This window comes from Zootoca vivipara, chromosome 2, assembly GCF_963506605.1.
Source record: "Zootoca vivipara chromosome 2, rZooViv1.1, whole genome shotgun sequence".
NCBI lineage: Eukaryota > Metazoa > Chordata > Lepidosauria > Squamata > Lacertidae > Zootoca > Zootoca vivipara.
The window spans coordinates 57,523,431-57,537,994 of NC_083277.1; the positions used below are offsets into that span (position 1 = coordinate 57,523,431).

At 42.6% G+C, this 14,564-nt stretch overlaps 1 protein-coding gene across 4 annotated transcripts in view; it reads left to right on the forward strand.

Annotated features, from left to right (window-relative positions):
- The window catches only part of UIMC1 (ubiquitin interaction motif containing 1), an 82,964-nt gene that overhangs the window by 1,569 nt on the left and 66,831 nt on the right, over positions 1-14,564 (forward strand). For all 4 annotated transcript variants that reach the window (XR_004691976.2, XR_009557129.1, XM_035105824.2 and 1 more), the window contains exon 2: positions 11,153-11,292. Coding sequence is in view for 2 of the 4 variants with exons in the window: in XM_035105824.2 (XP_034961715.2) it covers positions 11,161-11,292 (132 nt within the window). In the remaining 2 variants the exon portion in view is untranslated. The remainder of the gene's footprint in view (positions 1-11,152; positions 11,293-14,564) is intronic.

The window sequence follows — 14,564 nt, forward strand, 5'->3', positions numbered from 1 at the left end:
GGGTGTTCCATATGGAAAGTGTGTTCTAGAAAGCTGTGGATTTATGGAAAACTGGAAATAGTTAAAATTCTGTTCTGTAAAGCTGTGTATAATTGAATAGGGTAGCATAAGTGTGCCTTGAGATGGGGTTCCTTTATGGACTCCTTAATCATTAAACTTGGCCATAGGTTGATTTGTACAGGAATACAATGCGATAATTGATGACCTTATTTCTTGGCTAGCAGGAAATATTTTATTGCTGCTGTTTCTAGTCTTTGTCTGCATCAGAACTGTAATAGGGTCAGGTCTGATTTGAACATTATTTACCTGCTCATTGTCGAGGAAATGTTTCCATGTGGCATTCAAAATTCATATTGCGTATACCAAATTGGCAGAATCTCATAGAACATCATGCCAATATTAGATGTTCTGTAACACTGATAGGGTGACATTCCATGCAATTGGAATGACTGACGTGCTGAGCCTAATACAAACTTTACTTTCTGCTGTGTGGAGTGCTGTCACAGGTATATTTTAGTAGTCTCCACTTGTGGCATTAGTAGATCTGAATCAGCACAGAATACGGTAGTTGCAGCCCCCCTAGAGGCGGACTTTATTATCGGTGCATGTGTTTTCAAAGGTAACAGCCTCAAGCCAGAGATATATATATTTTGTACAAGCAACCCATCTTAAACCTAAACACATTTTCTTAGAAGCAAGTCCCTTTGATTTCAGTGGTACTTTCAAGGTATGCTTAGACTCTCAGTCGTTGCATAAAAAAGACTTGTCTGATGCATAAGGTATGAATCTGCAGCTCTGCTCTTCTGAATCCTTATTCCCACTTTGCTGCTATTTGTTCTTTGAGCCTGTGCTTGCAACCACTGACGTGAACTCTACAGATCTGTTCTACATTTGGGAGACTCAGTTGAATTCATCTTTCCTTGTAACTGCCGGGTGCATCTAAAAATTGATCCATTCGATTTTACCAGATTTGGGTCAACCTTATGGTACACCCTCTGGTTCTTCCTCTTGCCTTTGATGCAGACAACAGTCACACACACAAGAGTCTTATTAATCTTGAGCAATCAGCAGAGATTCAGAGTGCAACAGTGTATATCCTTTCTGAAAAATTTGTAACATTATGTATTCCTTTCATCTTGCTACCCAGGTCATAAACTCATAGAATTGTTGAGTTGGAAGGGACTCCAAGGGTACTTTAGTCCAGGCCCCTGCAGTGCAGGTCCCCTTTAGGAGTTTTCTGAACAGTGGGGTACAATAAACCCAATCTTTTGGGGCTGTTGTAAATTTGTTAGTTTTCAGAAAACATGGTAAACTGTTGGGAACAGAATTTTTAAAGGAGAGCACTATGTATTTTGTTTAACTACAAATTTTGAATCCATGGTGTTGAATCTCATAATTTTTTCCTCATACCTACATTTTGGATAGCAGCTTACAAACAGCTATCTGTAGCTTGAACCTCTCTAACTCATTTGGGGATGAGATTCATTTTTGGCCTTATTTTTTAGCATTTTAAGCTGTCACAGCTTGGCAGGTCTAGTTGCTGCAATGTCAAGATTGTGAATTATCCTGCTGGTAATTGTTTTCTGATTCATCAAAGTGATAGATGATGATGAAAGAAAATGGCAAATAATCATAAAAGGGGAGTTTTCAAGGATGCCCCTGAAAAGTGCAATTTCTGAAATGAAACACATGGGCTTGCTTATTAATGGGTCACCTTTACTGTCTGACCTTAAAGAAAGAAATGTTCTTAAGAGTCCAGAGATGGGGTGGGGGACCCAGATGATTGGAAAATCAGCCTGTGAGCTAACATGCAAAATTAGTTAATAGACTCCCAGGGAGAGAGTAAGATGGAGGCATGAAAGCAAAGCAAGATTTTCAATGCTTCCTGACTTGAATTCTCTAATTTTTGAGATTGCAGGGGCATCAGCCCTGTTGGCTTCAGAGCACCAGTGACAGTTGTATGGTTGAGTATGCAATCCTAAACCCTCTTACTTGGAAGTAAGCCACATTTAAGTCAATGGGACTTTTTCTGAGTAGACATGTATAGTGTTGCTTCTATTAAAATGTTGGGGATAAGTGAGTCATCCTACCTGTGTTTTGTGCTTCATAGCAATCCCATATTGATGTGATCTGTCAGGCAGATGATATACTGCACAATCTGAGCAAGTTGAGTGCTGGTGTGAGTGTTGTTTTTTTGGCAGGCTTGCAAATGCTCTTCCCCAATCTGCTTCCATGTATTTCACAGGCATACGAAGATGCATGATCTGATTTATTGAATATGAAGTAATAACACAACCAAATCTTTCAGAATTGTCTTTTGTATTGCATTTGCCTATTGCTCCAAAGTGTGTAACTTGTAAATATTTGAGTGTTTTTGCTTCCCTTTCTGTAAGCAGTGGAAATTTCAGAGTGGCAGTAGTTGTTTTCCCTTCAAAGTGAGAGCATTGGAGACTTTAGAGGGTCTTTGTATTTACAAACAAACATACAGGGCAGGATTCAGTTAATGAGTCATGCTAACAGAAGCCTGCATGGAGACTTCTGCTAGTGCATCAGAGCTTTCCCCTCCTTTCCTTTCTATGCAGAGCATGATACTGGCTGTGGGGCAGTCTATATCTATATCTCTACAGTATATATCTGCAGCACTTTCTAGTTCTTTGTTTACTTTGCCACTGGATCTTTGATTGTCTAGCTGTGGGGGGTTGCTCCTGGATTGTTAGCCCACTTTGCATAATTAGCTGAGCTCTGAAAGTTTTTGGGGTGAGAGCAGGAAGTTCTGCTGAAAGAGTTGGGGTTAAAGTTGGCTGCACCTGAGAACTTCTATCAGCGAGGGGAGGACAACAAAGCAGGGAGACAGGTGAATGTCTTCTTGCTGAGGAAAGTAGCAAGACACATGCAGGTGAAGCTGAAAGAGTTTGCTGGTTTATATGAGGGCTTATCCTCATTGCTTATCAGTTAAGAGGGAGGAGGGAGAGAGCAAACAAAGCCAGCACACTATCTGCAAAGTATCTGTAAAGTATTGGTTCAGCTGAGCAGTAATTGGTTCAGCCAGTAAGATTGTCTTCCATAAACACGATTTTAACAATCAGTCCGTAAGTGACTGTGGAGGCCAATTCTGGATCCACACGTCCTTCCACAGTGGGGACATTGGTTTCCAGGTGGGAGTTGATCACGGTGTGGATTTGCCAAGCATGCCTTCCTCTTAGCACGATTCTCCCTTGCATCCTGAGAGCGAGTTTCTTCAAAGCCCAAGACACCTTTGGTAAAGGCTGTTCTCCAACTAGAGCGCTCGCAGGCCAGTGTTTCCCAGTTGTCAGTGTTTATACTAAATTTTTTTAGATTTGCCTTGAGACAGTCTTTAAACCTCTTTTGTTGACCACCAGCATTACGCTTTCCATTTTTAAGTTTGGAATAGAGTAGTTGCTTTGGAAGACGATCATCAGGCATCTGCCCAACATGACCAGTCCAACGAAGTTGATGTTGAAGAATCATTGCTTCAACACTGATGATCTTTGCTTCTTCCAGTACACTGATATTAGTTCGCCTGTCTTCGCAAGTGATGTGTAAAAATTTTCGGAGACACTGTTGATGGAATCTTTTGAGGAGTTGAAGATGGCATTTATGTTTCACAAGCATATAGTAAGGTTGGTAGTACAATAGCTTTGTAAGCAAGCATTTTGGTTTCCCTGCAAATGTCCCAGTCCTCAAACACTCTGCACTTCAATTGGGAGAAAGCCACACTCGCAGAGCTCAGGCACATAGCCCTAGTCTGGAGCCTGTGGGAGAAGGAGAGAGGGAATTGTTTCATCTGGTAAACTGAAAGGCTCTGCTAAATTCCTCTCACAATTTCAGAGAAAAGGATAGAGAGCTGCAGCACCCAGTGCAGACAGCACTAGTTCTGAACCCAGTAGAGTACATGAGTCTGCTCCATAAATCTTCTTTTCCTAATGTAAATCTCTATCCTATTTCCTTCTGTTAATAACCTGATTGCTAAAGCAATAGCTCAGACAGAACTTGTATAGCTATTCCTGTCTGTCATTGCTGCCTGAATGTATCTTGTTCTCTTAAACAACTGTGTGTTTCTCCTTGCTGTCCCTTGTTCCTGGATTTCCACCCCCCCCCCCGGGAATAATCTTTTGGTTCTACTTCTCTCTTCTTCCAAATCCTTCCTCCATATAGTTCTTGATTATCTGTTCAGTCATCCTTAAATGTGTGTTATTATCCTTGCTCAAGTTCAGCTCTCATTGCCCTTGCCCCTCCTATCCATTCTCTTCCATTGTTGAGCTTTGGTTCAGAGGTGGCAGCCACAGAAATCTATGGACTACAGCTCCCATATCCTTGACCATTGACCATGCTGGTTGAGACTGATGAGAGGCGGCAGTCCAACAACATCTAGAGGACCAAAGGTTAGCCACCCCTGCTTTAGATTGTAGGCTCCTGCCCTGGCTGCTTTTCTTTCTACTTATGCGGTAAATTTGCATTATTGCTACATTCTCTCATATAAAAGCAATTTCCAACATTTCATAGCATTCTAGCATGATCAGGAAATGAAAAGCAGAGCTATGCAGATTGGAATAGGTTTAATTCTTAGTGGTTCTCATTGCATTCTATGATACAGAGAATAGGGATACATCCAGGAAGATGGTTACGAAAAGACCAACACTTACCTGTACTGGGGTAGCTGTTTTTATGGGAGGAGACTGTCCTGGTAACATCTGCATTTGATATATGGTGGGGTGCACAAAGCCCCCCCCCCATGGCTAGTGTAGTAGGGCGTGTCATTTTAGGGGGCGAAACTTTTGCAGATTTCTTCAGTGTCTTTAAAATATGTTTTTAATGAATTCAATTCTTCTTTTTTTATTGAGTAGCATTCAGCTTGGTAAATTATGTTTGATTAGAAAGCACATAAACCAGGGGCGTACCCAGGATCAAAACTGGGGGGGGGCAAGGGGCGGGGCCAAGGCACAGGAGGGGAGGGGCCACAAAGTGGGAACGTGGGCGGGCTACGGAGCCCAGGTGAAACTGACTCTCACCTAGGTCTCACCTAGGCGCCATGAAGCAGCGGCCGCAGCATACCCCCAAAAGCACATGTTATTACCTAAGCCAGGGGTTCCCAACAAAATTTTCTCGAGGACCCCTCATCGAGCCGCTATTGTGACAAGGACCCCCATTAATTCCTAATCCTAAAATTAAAAAGTGAGAGCCAAATTAAGAGTCTTTTTATATTTTATATTTATACGTTTTTTACAGTTACAACAGAGTACTCCATCAGTATACAGTTAGTTTTAATTTTCAGTTCTTAATGAGATGAGTTAAATCTGTCCTTTGAGTCCATTATTTCTGAAATATTAGGTTCCAAACTTAAGAATAACTGAGTAATCACTCCTGTGTTGACAACTGATCTTTACAGAACAGCTTGCGTATTTATTTACTGTTTTGCAAAGAGGCAGCATGCGCCAGGGAGGAGGGAGGGGAATGGAGAAGACAGGGTACCTGCGCAGTAGCGCACAAATGAAGCCGACGCGCGCAAAGCATCTTTGGGAGGTGAGCGTTAGTAGAATGCGCGTGCTGCCTCTTTGCAAAACAGTAGTGTTTGTAAAGCGCCACCTAACGGCATACAGCAGAACTACTGCCTCTATCTAATTCTAGTTTTGCGCTAGACTCTGCTCATGCAGGAAGCGGCCAAAACAAAAAATCTGTTATCATACGAAATATATTTAATATATATTTTTTTCTAATAGCATCTTGCGGACCCCTCTGGCATAGCTCGCGGACCCCTGGGGGTCCGCGGACCACCTGTTGGGAACCACTGACCTAAGCATTTCTATATGTTCAAGTACGCATATCACCGGGCTTCCGTGCTCTGGGCAACTGCGCAGCAGGCAGGCATTCGAGAGGTACAGCCTTGGCTCAGCCTAGCGGTGCTGCAATGAGAAACGCTTCGCCCGTCATCTGGCCAGCTGTGGAGGGTCCATGAAACCTTCCCTGGCAGAAAAGAGGCAACCCGATCCTAAGACGGGAACCGTTGCTGGATCAAAGCGCCCCCTTACAATAAAGCACCGGCAAGACTAGGGCAAGTGTCCCTCCCTCCCCTCCAACATCCCACCTTCAGAAGCCTGCCTGGCCCGCCTCTCAGCCGTTCGTAAACAGCAGATCGCCGGAGGCCGCGAAAGAGCAGCTTCGTTACTCGGCAGGCCGCCGGCGCCATCTTCGCTTGAAGCCGCTCCAGGAGCGCCTTCCGAGGCTGCTCCTCCTGCTGCTACTTGGTGCGCCGGGTGGCTGGCTGCAAGTTGCGCTACTGCTCCGCCTCGGAGAGAGAGCCACTCGTCGTCACTCACCGGGCTCTCCCGTGCACAGCGGAGAGATCCAGGCCAGCTTCTGGGGGGGCAGCTGCCCCCCTGCCCCGCGGTGGGTACGCCTATGACATAAACTGCTCTTGGAAAGCCAAAGAACTTTAATTTTGCCTTCTGAAAATGTCTATAATTTTTTTTGTTTCTCTGCATAAAACATATCCTTTTAAGCATACAACATTACCTTGTAATCATAAAACAATGTTAGAAAGTAATAGCATCAGTTAATAAGAAATGTAAACAAGAAGTTTAAGCAAGTCTTGCTTTGATTCGTTCTTGGACATCAGCTGCCGATTTGCTTCTTTGCCACTGATGAAGCCCTCACACTTTTCATGTGTATAAAGGTAAAGGTAAAGGGACCCCTGGCCGTTAGGTCCAGTTGCGGACGACTCTGGGGTTGTGGCGCTCATCTCGCTCTATTGGCCGAGGGAGGCGGCGTACAGCTTCCGGGTCATGTGGCCAGCATGACTAAGGCGATTCTGGCAAACCAGAGCAGCGCATGGAAACGCCGTTTTCCTTCCAGCTGGAGCAGTACCTATTTATCTACTTACACTTTGACGTGCTTTCAAACTGCTAGGTTGGCAGGAGTAGGGACCGAGCAATGGGAGCTCACCCCCGCGGGGATTCAAACTGCCGACCTTCTGATCGGCAAGCCCTAGGCTCTGTAGGCCTGTGTATAGACCCTGCCTACTGGCTCCGTGACTTGTTTCACACACCTCTGTATAGACCGAGCATGGCAAGGCTACTATAGAACTTGCATGGGCTTGTCAGTGGACTTCTTTACTTTGGCTGTGTAAGTTTACACGTCAAAGGAGGTTCATATACCCAGTCAGACCAGTCTTATCAGCTCCAACAGGGACAAAGCACAGGGGCTGATGCAATATGTCTTCCTTGAACGTACAGGAATGCCTCCTAGTGTGTCATTATCTCCGCCCCTTAAGTCAACAATCTTTTGGACACAAGCTCTCCTCTCTTCACTGTCATCTGAGCACAAGAGTCTGGATTATCATTTCACTGAATGCATACCATGCTGAGCACTAAATGGTTGGCAAAACAGCATCCACTACAGTCTTTTGTAGCTGAAACAAGATGCAGTGCGTGCCTTCCACCCAACAGTGTTTTACTTCGATGTTGAACCAGCAGGGGTAGTATACACTATCAGTTGTAAATTGTTGAGGGTTTTGTCTTTAAGTCTTTTTTGAAACCCATATGGAACAAAGCCTGTTTGCTGCTGTTACCACCTTGAATGGTTCACTGGAACAATGTCTAGAAGAGCCAGATCTGTGGTATGTTTTTCTGTCCTTATGGCCTGTGTGATCCGATACTCATACACTTAATCCGTGGACGGATCCTTAACATCATTGACACTCAGAGGCTCTCCAATTGAGAGTTGGGTGAAAGAAGGATCAATTTCAAGTTCTGCAGCAGTGTCTAGCATCTTGTCACTGTTACCTGTCCACTTGCTGTTAGACAAGGTCTTCCCATCAAATGCTGTGATCAAGTGTCACAGGGGTTACTCATTAGTGTGAACACAAACCATTAGAGCAGCTTATGACCTGGCTTGACCTCTACCCAGTGCTCAGAGGATGACCTCCAAACCATCCTAAATATCTTTGCAGAAACTTACGAAAAGCTTGGCCTATCACTCAACATCCAAAAAACCAAAGTGCTGCACCAACAAGTACAAAATAACCCCTCTGCAGCGCCACAAATCCAGCTCAGTGGTGTAACGTTGGAAAAAGTTGATCACTTCACCTACCTAGGCAGTTATCTTTCCACAAGGGCCAACATTGATACTGATATCCAGCATCGCCTGAGCTCTGCAAGTGTGGCTTTCTCCTGATTGAACTGCAGAGTGTTTGAGGACCGGAACATCAGCAGGGAAACCAAAATGCTTGTTTACAAAGCTATTGTACTACCAACCTTACTATATGCTTGTGAAACACGGACCCCTTATAAACGCCATCTCCGACTCCTCGAAAGATTCCATCAACAGTGTCTCCGAAATTTTTTACACATCACTTGTGAAGACAGGTGAACTAATATCAGTGTACTGGAAGAAGCAAAGATCATCAGTGTTGAAGCAATGATTCTTCAACATCAACTTCGTTGGACTGGACGTGTTGTGCAGATGCCTGATGACTCTATTCCGAACTTAAAAATGGAACGCGTAATGCTGGTGGTCAATGAAAGAGGTTTAAAGACTGTCTCAAGGCAAATCTTTAAAAATGTAGTATAAACACTGACAACTGGGAAACAGTGGCCTGCGAGCGCTCCAGTTGGAGAACAAGCCTTTACCAAAGGTGTTATGGGCAGACAATCTTACGAGTGATTGCCAAATAAGATGGTACCACCCACCCACCAACCCAGTAGTTAGCATTTGTAGAATCACCTCCAATGGCCTGCAGGCTCTTCTTCATGAAATCTACAATATTATAAGCAATAATGTTAGCTGGTTTTCCCCTCTTTGAGCCTTTCTCTGGAGTGAGGTGGTAGAGATATCTTCCACCTGGCTCACTGCACACAGAATAATGCTGTTCCGTGATGATCCTGGGGAACTGCTGATCTGAATTGCCTGCTTTCAGCATATCTTTAGTTGTATCTTCACAGCCATCTAAAAAGATGTAGTCAATTTCATCCTTCTGACAAAGATAAATTCCTGATCCAGGGATTTCGTTACTTTTTCTTGTCCCCTCTTGACTTTATTGTGATCAGTTACAAGTCTCTTGTGTTCTTCAGCGACCAAGCCAGCATCCACAAAGGCAGCAGTGGTGATGGCAGCTATGGGATGTAGGTCAGCACCATATCTAATGCTATGCTTGGCAACATTATATATTTCAAATTGTTGTATATATTTTTCTAATTAAAATGTTATTTTTTGAAGTATTACAAATGGAAGGTATACTTGGTTTTCCTAATGTCAATTCCTAATGAAGACTCCCTGGAAAGACTCCCTGTAAAAGACCCTGATGTTGGGAAAGATTGAGGGCACAAGGAGAAGGGGACGACAGAGGACAAGATGGTTGGACAGTGTTCTCAAAGCCACCAACATGAGTCTGACCAAACTGCAGGAGGCAATGGAAGGCAGGAGTGCCTGGCGTGCTCTGGTCCATGGGGTCACGAAGAGTCGGACACGGCTAAACGACTAAACAACAACAACAACAACAATGTCAATTAATAACTTCCATAATTTCCAACTTGGGCATCAGCTATTTGTTCTTCATTTTCATCAGTAGAGAAAATATTTTCATTTGATGATATTGAAGCATCCTGCTTACTTCTCTGCTTATATTCAGCAAGACTTACTCTCTCATCTTCTTGCCACTTGCTTCTTGACTTGTCTCTTATACCCAGGCAGATCTGGCAAGCCAGACTGATGTGATCCAATCATTTTTAATGATTTTAATGTAATTTTACAAACATTTGTTCCTATTTGTTTTTTAATATGACAATTTTAAAATTATTGGAAATTCCACAAAAATGTTAAAAGGTCATTATGTTTTATGTAGGTATATACCAAGCTAAACTAAATTACATTAATTTAACCAAAATATCATTTGAATTTCCAAGTGATGCTACAACTTTTTAGCACCCCTCATTTTTGGAATTTGAAAGTTGAAAAATTCAACACGCCCTACCAGGGCAGCCCTTTGCGAGCCAAACCTAACCAGTATGGCCCTTGACCATCATCATGCACATATCTCTGCTGGCTGTAAGATAACCCAGAAAGGCATTCCTACCATGATAGCTTTCATGCAGGTGGGACCTTGTATTTTCTCTATGTATTCTTTTGGTTTCTTTTTCGTGTTGTTATCACTTAAGATACAGATCTGATAGCCAGAAAAGCTTTGGAGAACATAGTGCGGGGGTGGGAATGGGGAGGATTTGCGGTGTTGCTGCTTCTCTCAGTTGGCCAAGAGCCCTAATCAGCTTTTTTGGCTGTGCTTTCACTGTTAAAGCTTGTTATGTAGCTCTCTTGCTATGTATAGTGTGGCAATGAAGGACTTTGCCGGAAGCGCCAGCTCTAATTGCACTTGCACCTGCCCTCCCCTCTGTTTCTCATAACTCTTAGCATTTCTGGCTTTTCAGCAGTTTCCCCCCTCTAGCTGCAGAATGCCCTTTCTGGAACAGGTAGCCATGTTTTTTCCCAGCAGAGGGCACTATGAGCATGCTGTTCAGTGGGCGACTTAGGCTATAAAACGAGAGCCAAGTGTCCTTGACTTTTCTCTCGCGTTTTCATTTAGTCTTTTTGCCGTTCTTCTGACCTTTGTCTTATTCCTACAGTAGACTTCCAAGCTGTTGCTCTGTGAGCATATTACTTGAAAAATGCAGCTCCTTTCCCATGCCTAATTGAATATGAAAGCTGGCAACTGCTTCTGATGCTTTGGTTTTCCCCTTCTGTAGTGCTGAGTCTAGCACGATCCGCTGTCCCTTTCTCAGTTTTTCCTGCATCAGCAGTGGAGCCAGGTTTAGGCTAATAGGGGTTTGGGATGGCAGGCTGATGTTTTCTGATGTTGCATGAATAACTTTGGGCATGTTGGAAATGTGTTTTTGCTGTTGCTATTCATTGCTTTGGAACCTGCTGTTAGTCTGTGTTTTCTAGCTTCTTCCTGATTTAATCAGCTATATAAGGTAGTTTAATTGGGTGAGCTGGGATTTATGAATGTGCCTCCAAATAAGTCTCAGGTCTCCACACCTATGAGACAGGAATGGATTGCCTAGGGTGTTCTACCTCCAAGTAATCAATTAGGAGGGGAAACTGAACCAGGATCAGTTGGACAAATAAATATTTCTGTTTGTTCCAGTGGAAAGGATGCCAAAGAAAAAGCGGAAAACTTCAGATGGACCTGATTCCCAGAGCCAGGATCAGGGAGAAGAGTCAAGGGAATTGTCAAATGCCATGGTTGTGGATTCGTGTATTGTCATATCTGACAGTGATGGAGAGGTGAGTAGTCAAGAACAAACAATGCAAATTCTGACTTGAATTCTATTTGTATACCAGTGCATTTTCTTTCCCCTCCCCCATAAAATTCAATTTTGAAATAAAGTTGGAAATGCAGGCAACAAAATGAAAGAACACCACAGAATATTATTATATTATATCATGATTATATTATATCATGATCACTACTTAAGAGGAAAAGGAAAAAGGAACTCACTGATTACTGGCCTTGGTATATCAGGCAATGGCTGCTGGGACAATTAGAGTTTAATAGCCTGGGGAGAGGGTCACTAACTACTGGATGAGTTTGGATGTCCGAACTACAGTTAGAAGAAAGAATATGCATCTGTATTTGATTAGAATGCAGTCAGGTGTTTGATGGGCTTCCATAGGAGATAAGATAAACAAAAGCCATGGTGTCAGACGCCCCGTTACCCGCCCCCCAATAAAACTGCTTCCTTATTGAGCAACTTCATACATAATCATGGTCCCCCAAATTCCATCAATCTGCTAATTTATTTTTATGGGAGAGTTTATTTTACCTGTCTATCTGGAGTTAGGTAGCTGGACTTTGACACAATAGTCTATTTATTCTGCTTAATGTATTTTTAGGGGTGCTTTGATTTATTTTTCTCTAAGTAATCATATTGTAATCTTTGGAAAAGACCCTGATGTTGGGAAAGATTGAGGGCACTAGGAGAAGGGGACGACAGAGGAAATGGTTGGACAGTGTTCTCGAAGCTACGAACATGAGTTTGACCAAACTGCGGGAGGCAGTGCAAGACAGGAGTGCCTGGCGTGCTATGGTCCATGGGGTCACGAAGAGTCGGACACGACTAAACGACTAAACAACAACAACAACAACAATCATATTGTCATACATGGGAAGAATAGGCATTTGGCATTGGAAAGAAACTCTCCCCATCCCCAATTTTCTCTCAATATAAGCCACAATTTTCTCTCAATATGCTGTAGTGATGGCAAAGTGTTGTTCAGCTGTACTTTAAGAAGATGTAACAAATGACCCTGTTCAGAAAGGAGTCTCATTCTGTCCAGTGTGACATAATTATGTTTAATAGAAACCAAATGCCAAGCTTGGAGGCATTCCGCAGAATTCCCTAAGGACAACCTTTTACTATTAAATAATAATAAGTGATTATAGCAGCATTATTTACACAGTTTACTGATTCTAGGGAAGGCCCAAATCCCTGTAAGCTAAATCCAAGTCCAGCATCCTCACCCAGTACTTTTAAAATTTCAGGATAGCATTTTACATCATACCAAGGGCTCTTGACTTCCCTACTGATTATAGATCTTGTGCCTAGTTCCTTTTGTGGCCAGTATTGATAAGCAGATAGTTATTCTGTGCAAAGACTAAAAACAAAGCAAAAAACACAAAAACAAAACACAAACACAAAAAAATCCCACATAAGCTAAACAGGTTGGGGGGACCTTTACATCAGATGATATTGAAAGTTACATCTGCACACTTATTAGAGATCTCCCCTGCTGAGAAAATTCTTTAAAGAAATACATCATACAGGAGTGATTATTCCTTTTTGTTAAGCCCCGATCTCGGCAAATACGCTAAGCTAACTTCAGATTTTTGCTGTGTTGCAATCTTCATATTGAAATCTGCAAGGAAAGACAAAAGCAATAACGACAAGAGAGTCTACAATGCATGCAAGATCAGGACCTATTGTTGGCCTCAATCTTTTATTTCAGTGTGCATATATTTGAAAATAGAGAAACAAAATAACTCTTAAAATGAATCCGTAAAAATATTAGGCACTTTCACTTGACTATACTTTCAGACCTATAAACAATAAATTCTGGTGGCATAATCTCTCGTAGTACAGTACAGGATATGCTCAGGGAGACCATTAAAGAGCCAATTAGGTTCTGTTTAAGTGAAAACAGTTCACAGCCAGTTGAGTAAATGGATTTATTCTGTTTGCTCTGTTTTGAGATCTGAGGCTATAACCCTGCCTTCTCATTTCCTCTCCTGCAAAAAATACATTCCCTGGGAATTGTGAAAAATGTGTCTGACTCCTGAAACATTTCCTCAGATTTGCCAGGCATGCAATACAAAATTCAAGTCCTGAATTCCGTTGTTGCATTAATGTAAAAGGCATGTAATAGTCTGGATAACCGACAGTTTTAGAGAGGAATAGATTCTTAATTCTTCTGGCAGCTGCTCACATGTGGTTCCCTATGATACACAGATTTCTAACAACAACAACAAAAATCCTTCCAGTAGCACCTTAGAGACCAACTAAGTTTGTCATTGGTATGAGCTTTCATGTGCATGCACACTTCTTCAGATACCACTTCTTCAGATGCACACTTCTTCAGATTCTTCTTGGTATCTGAAGAAGTGTGCATGCACACGAAAGCTCATACCAATGACAAACCTAGTTGGTCTCTAAGGTGCTACTGGAAGGAATTTTTTTATTTTGTTTCGACCACGGCAGACCAACACAGATTTGTAAGGCAGGCTTGGAAAACAGAAGTTCATTGGGCTCTCTCTCTTTGGCAACCTCCTGACAGGTATCTTTAGAACAAGCCTCCCGTACTCCTCTTGAGCCAGGATGCTTTGTAGCAGTTGCAGCTGGAAAGTCTCCAGCAACTCACTTTTGATGATCTCTGGCAGGCTGAGTCTCCCTGGTGTTTCTCAGTCATGCTTTGTTGTCAAACTCCTCTGTGCTATTTTGCAAACTTCTTTTTGCAGTGGGCTTTGCCATAGCATCTGTTAAGGCTAATCTGAAGCAACTTTTCTGCCCAGTGGCCTGTCTAATCAATACTGATTGCCTCATAGGCTCAAGTTGCTTTTGTTTTCAACTTGTGCTATCTGTGCATATGTGATTAGGCCCTTTATTAGCTTTTTACTGATATCTACAAAAAATGGTTTCTTTTCTCAGTAGAGTGTGTGTAGATTGTGAAGCGATGGTAAGCTGAATTCACTCTAACATATTTGTTACATATTTATCACACCCTCCTTCAGAGAACTCAAGAGTGCTACCCTGTAAAGTAAATTAGACTGAGAGGGAAAGGAAGTCCTGTTGCATGGGCAGAGGTCTGTGTGTTAATGGGATGGTTTTGTTGGATACAACCATTTATACTGACTTTCTTCTGTAGTTTTACATATTTCATTAGGACAACTTGTTGAGCTGAATCTGTACAGCTTTCTAAGTATAAGAAAGAAGATGTGAAAGCTGGCATTGGGTCAGCCTTTTGATCCATGTAGCTCAGGACAATCTCCTTCAACTTGCAGT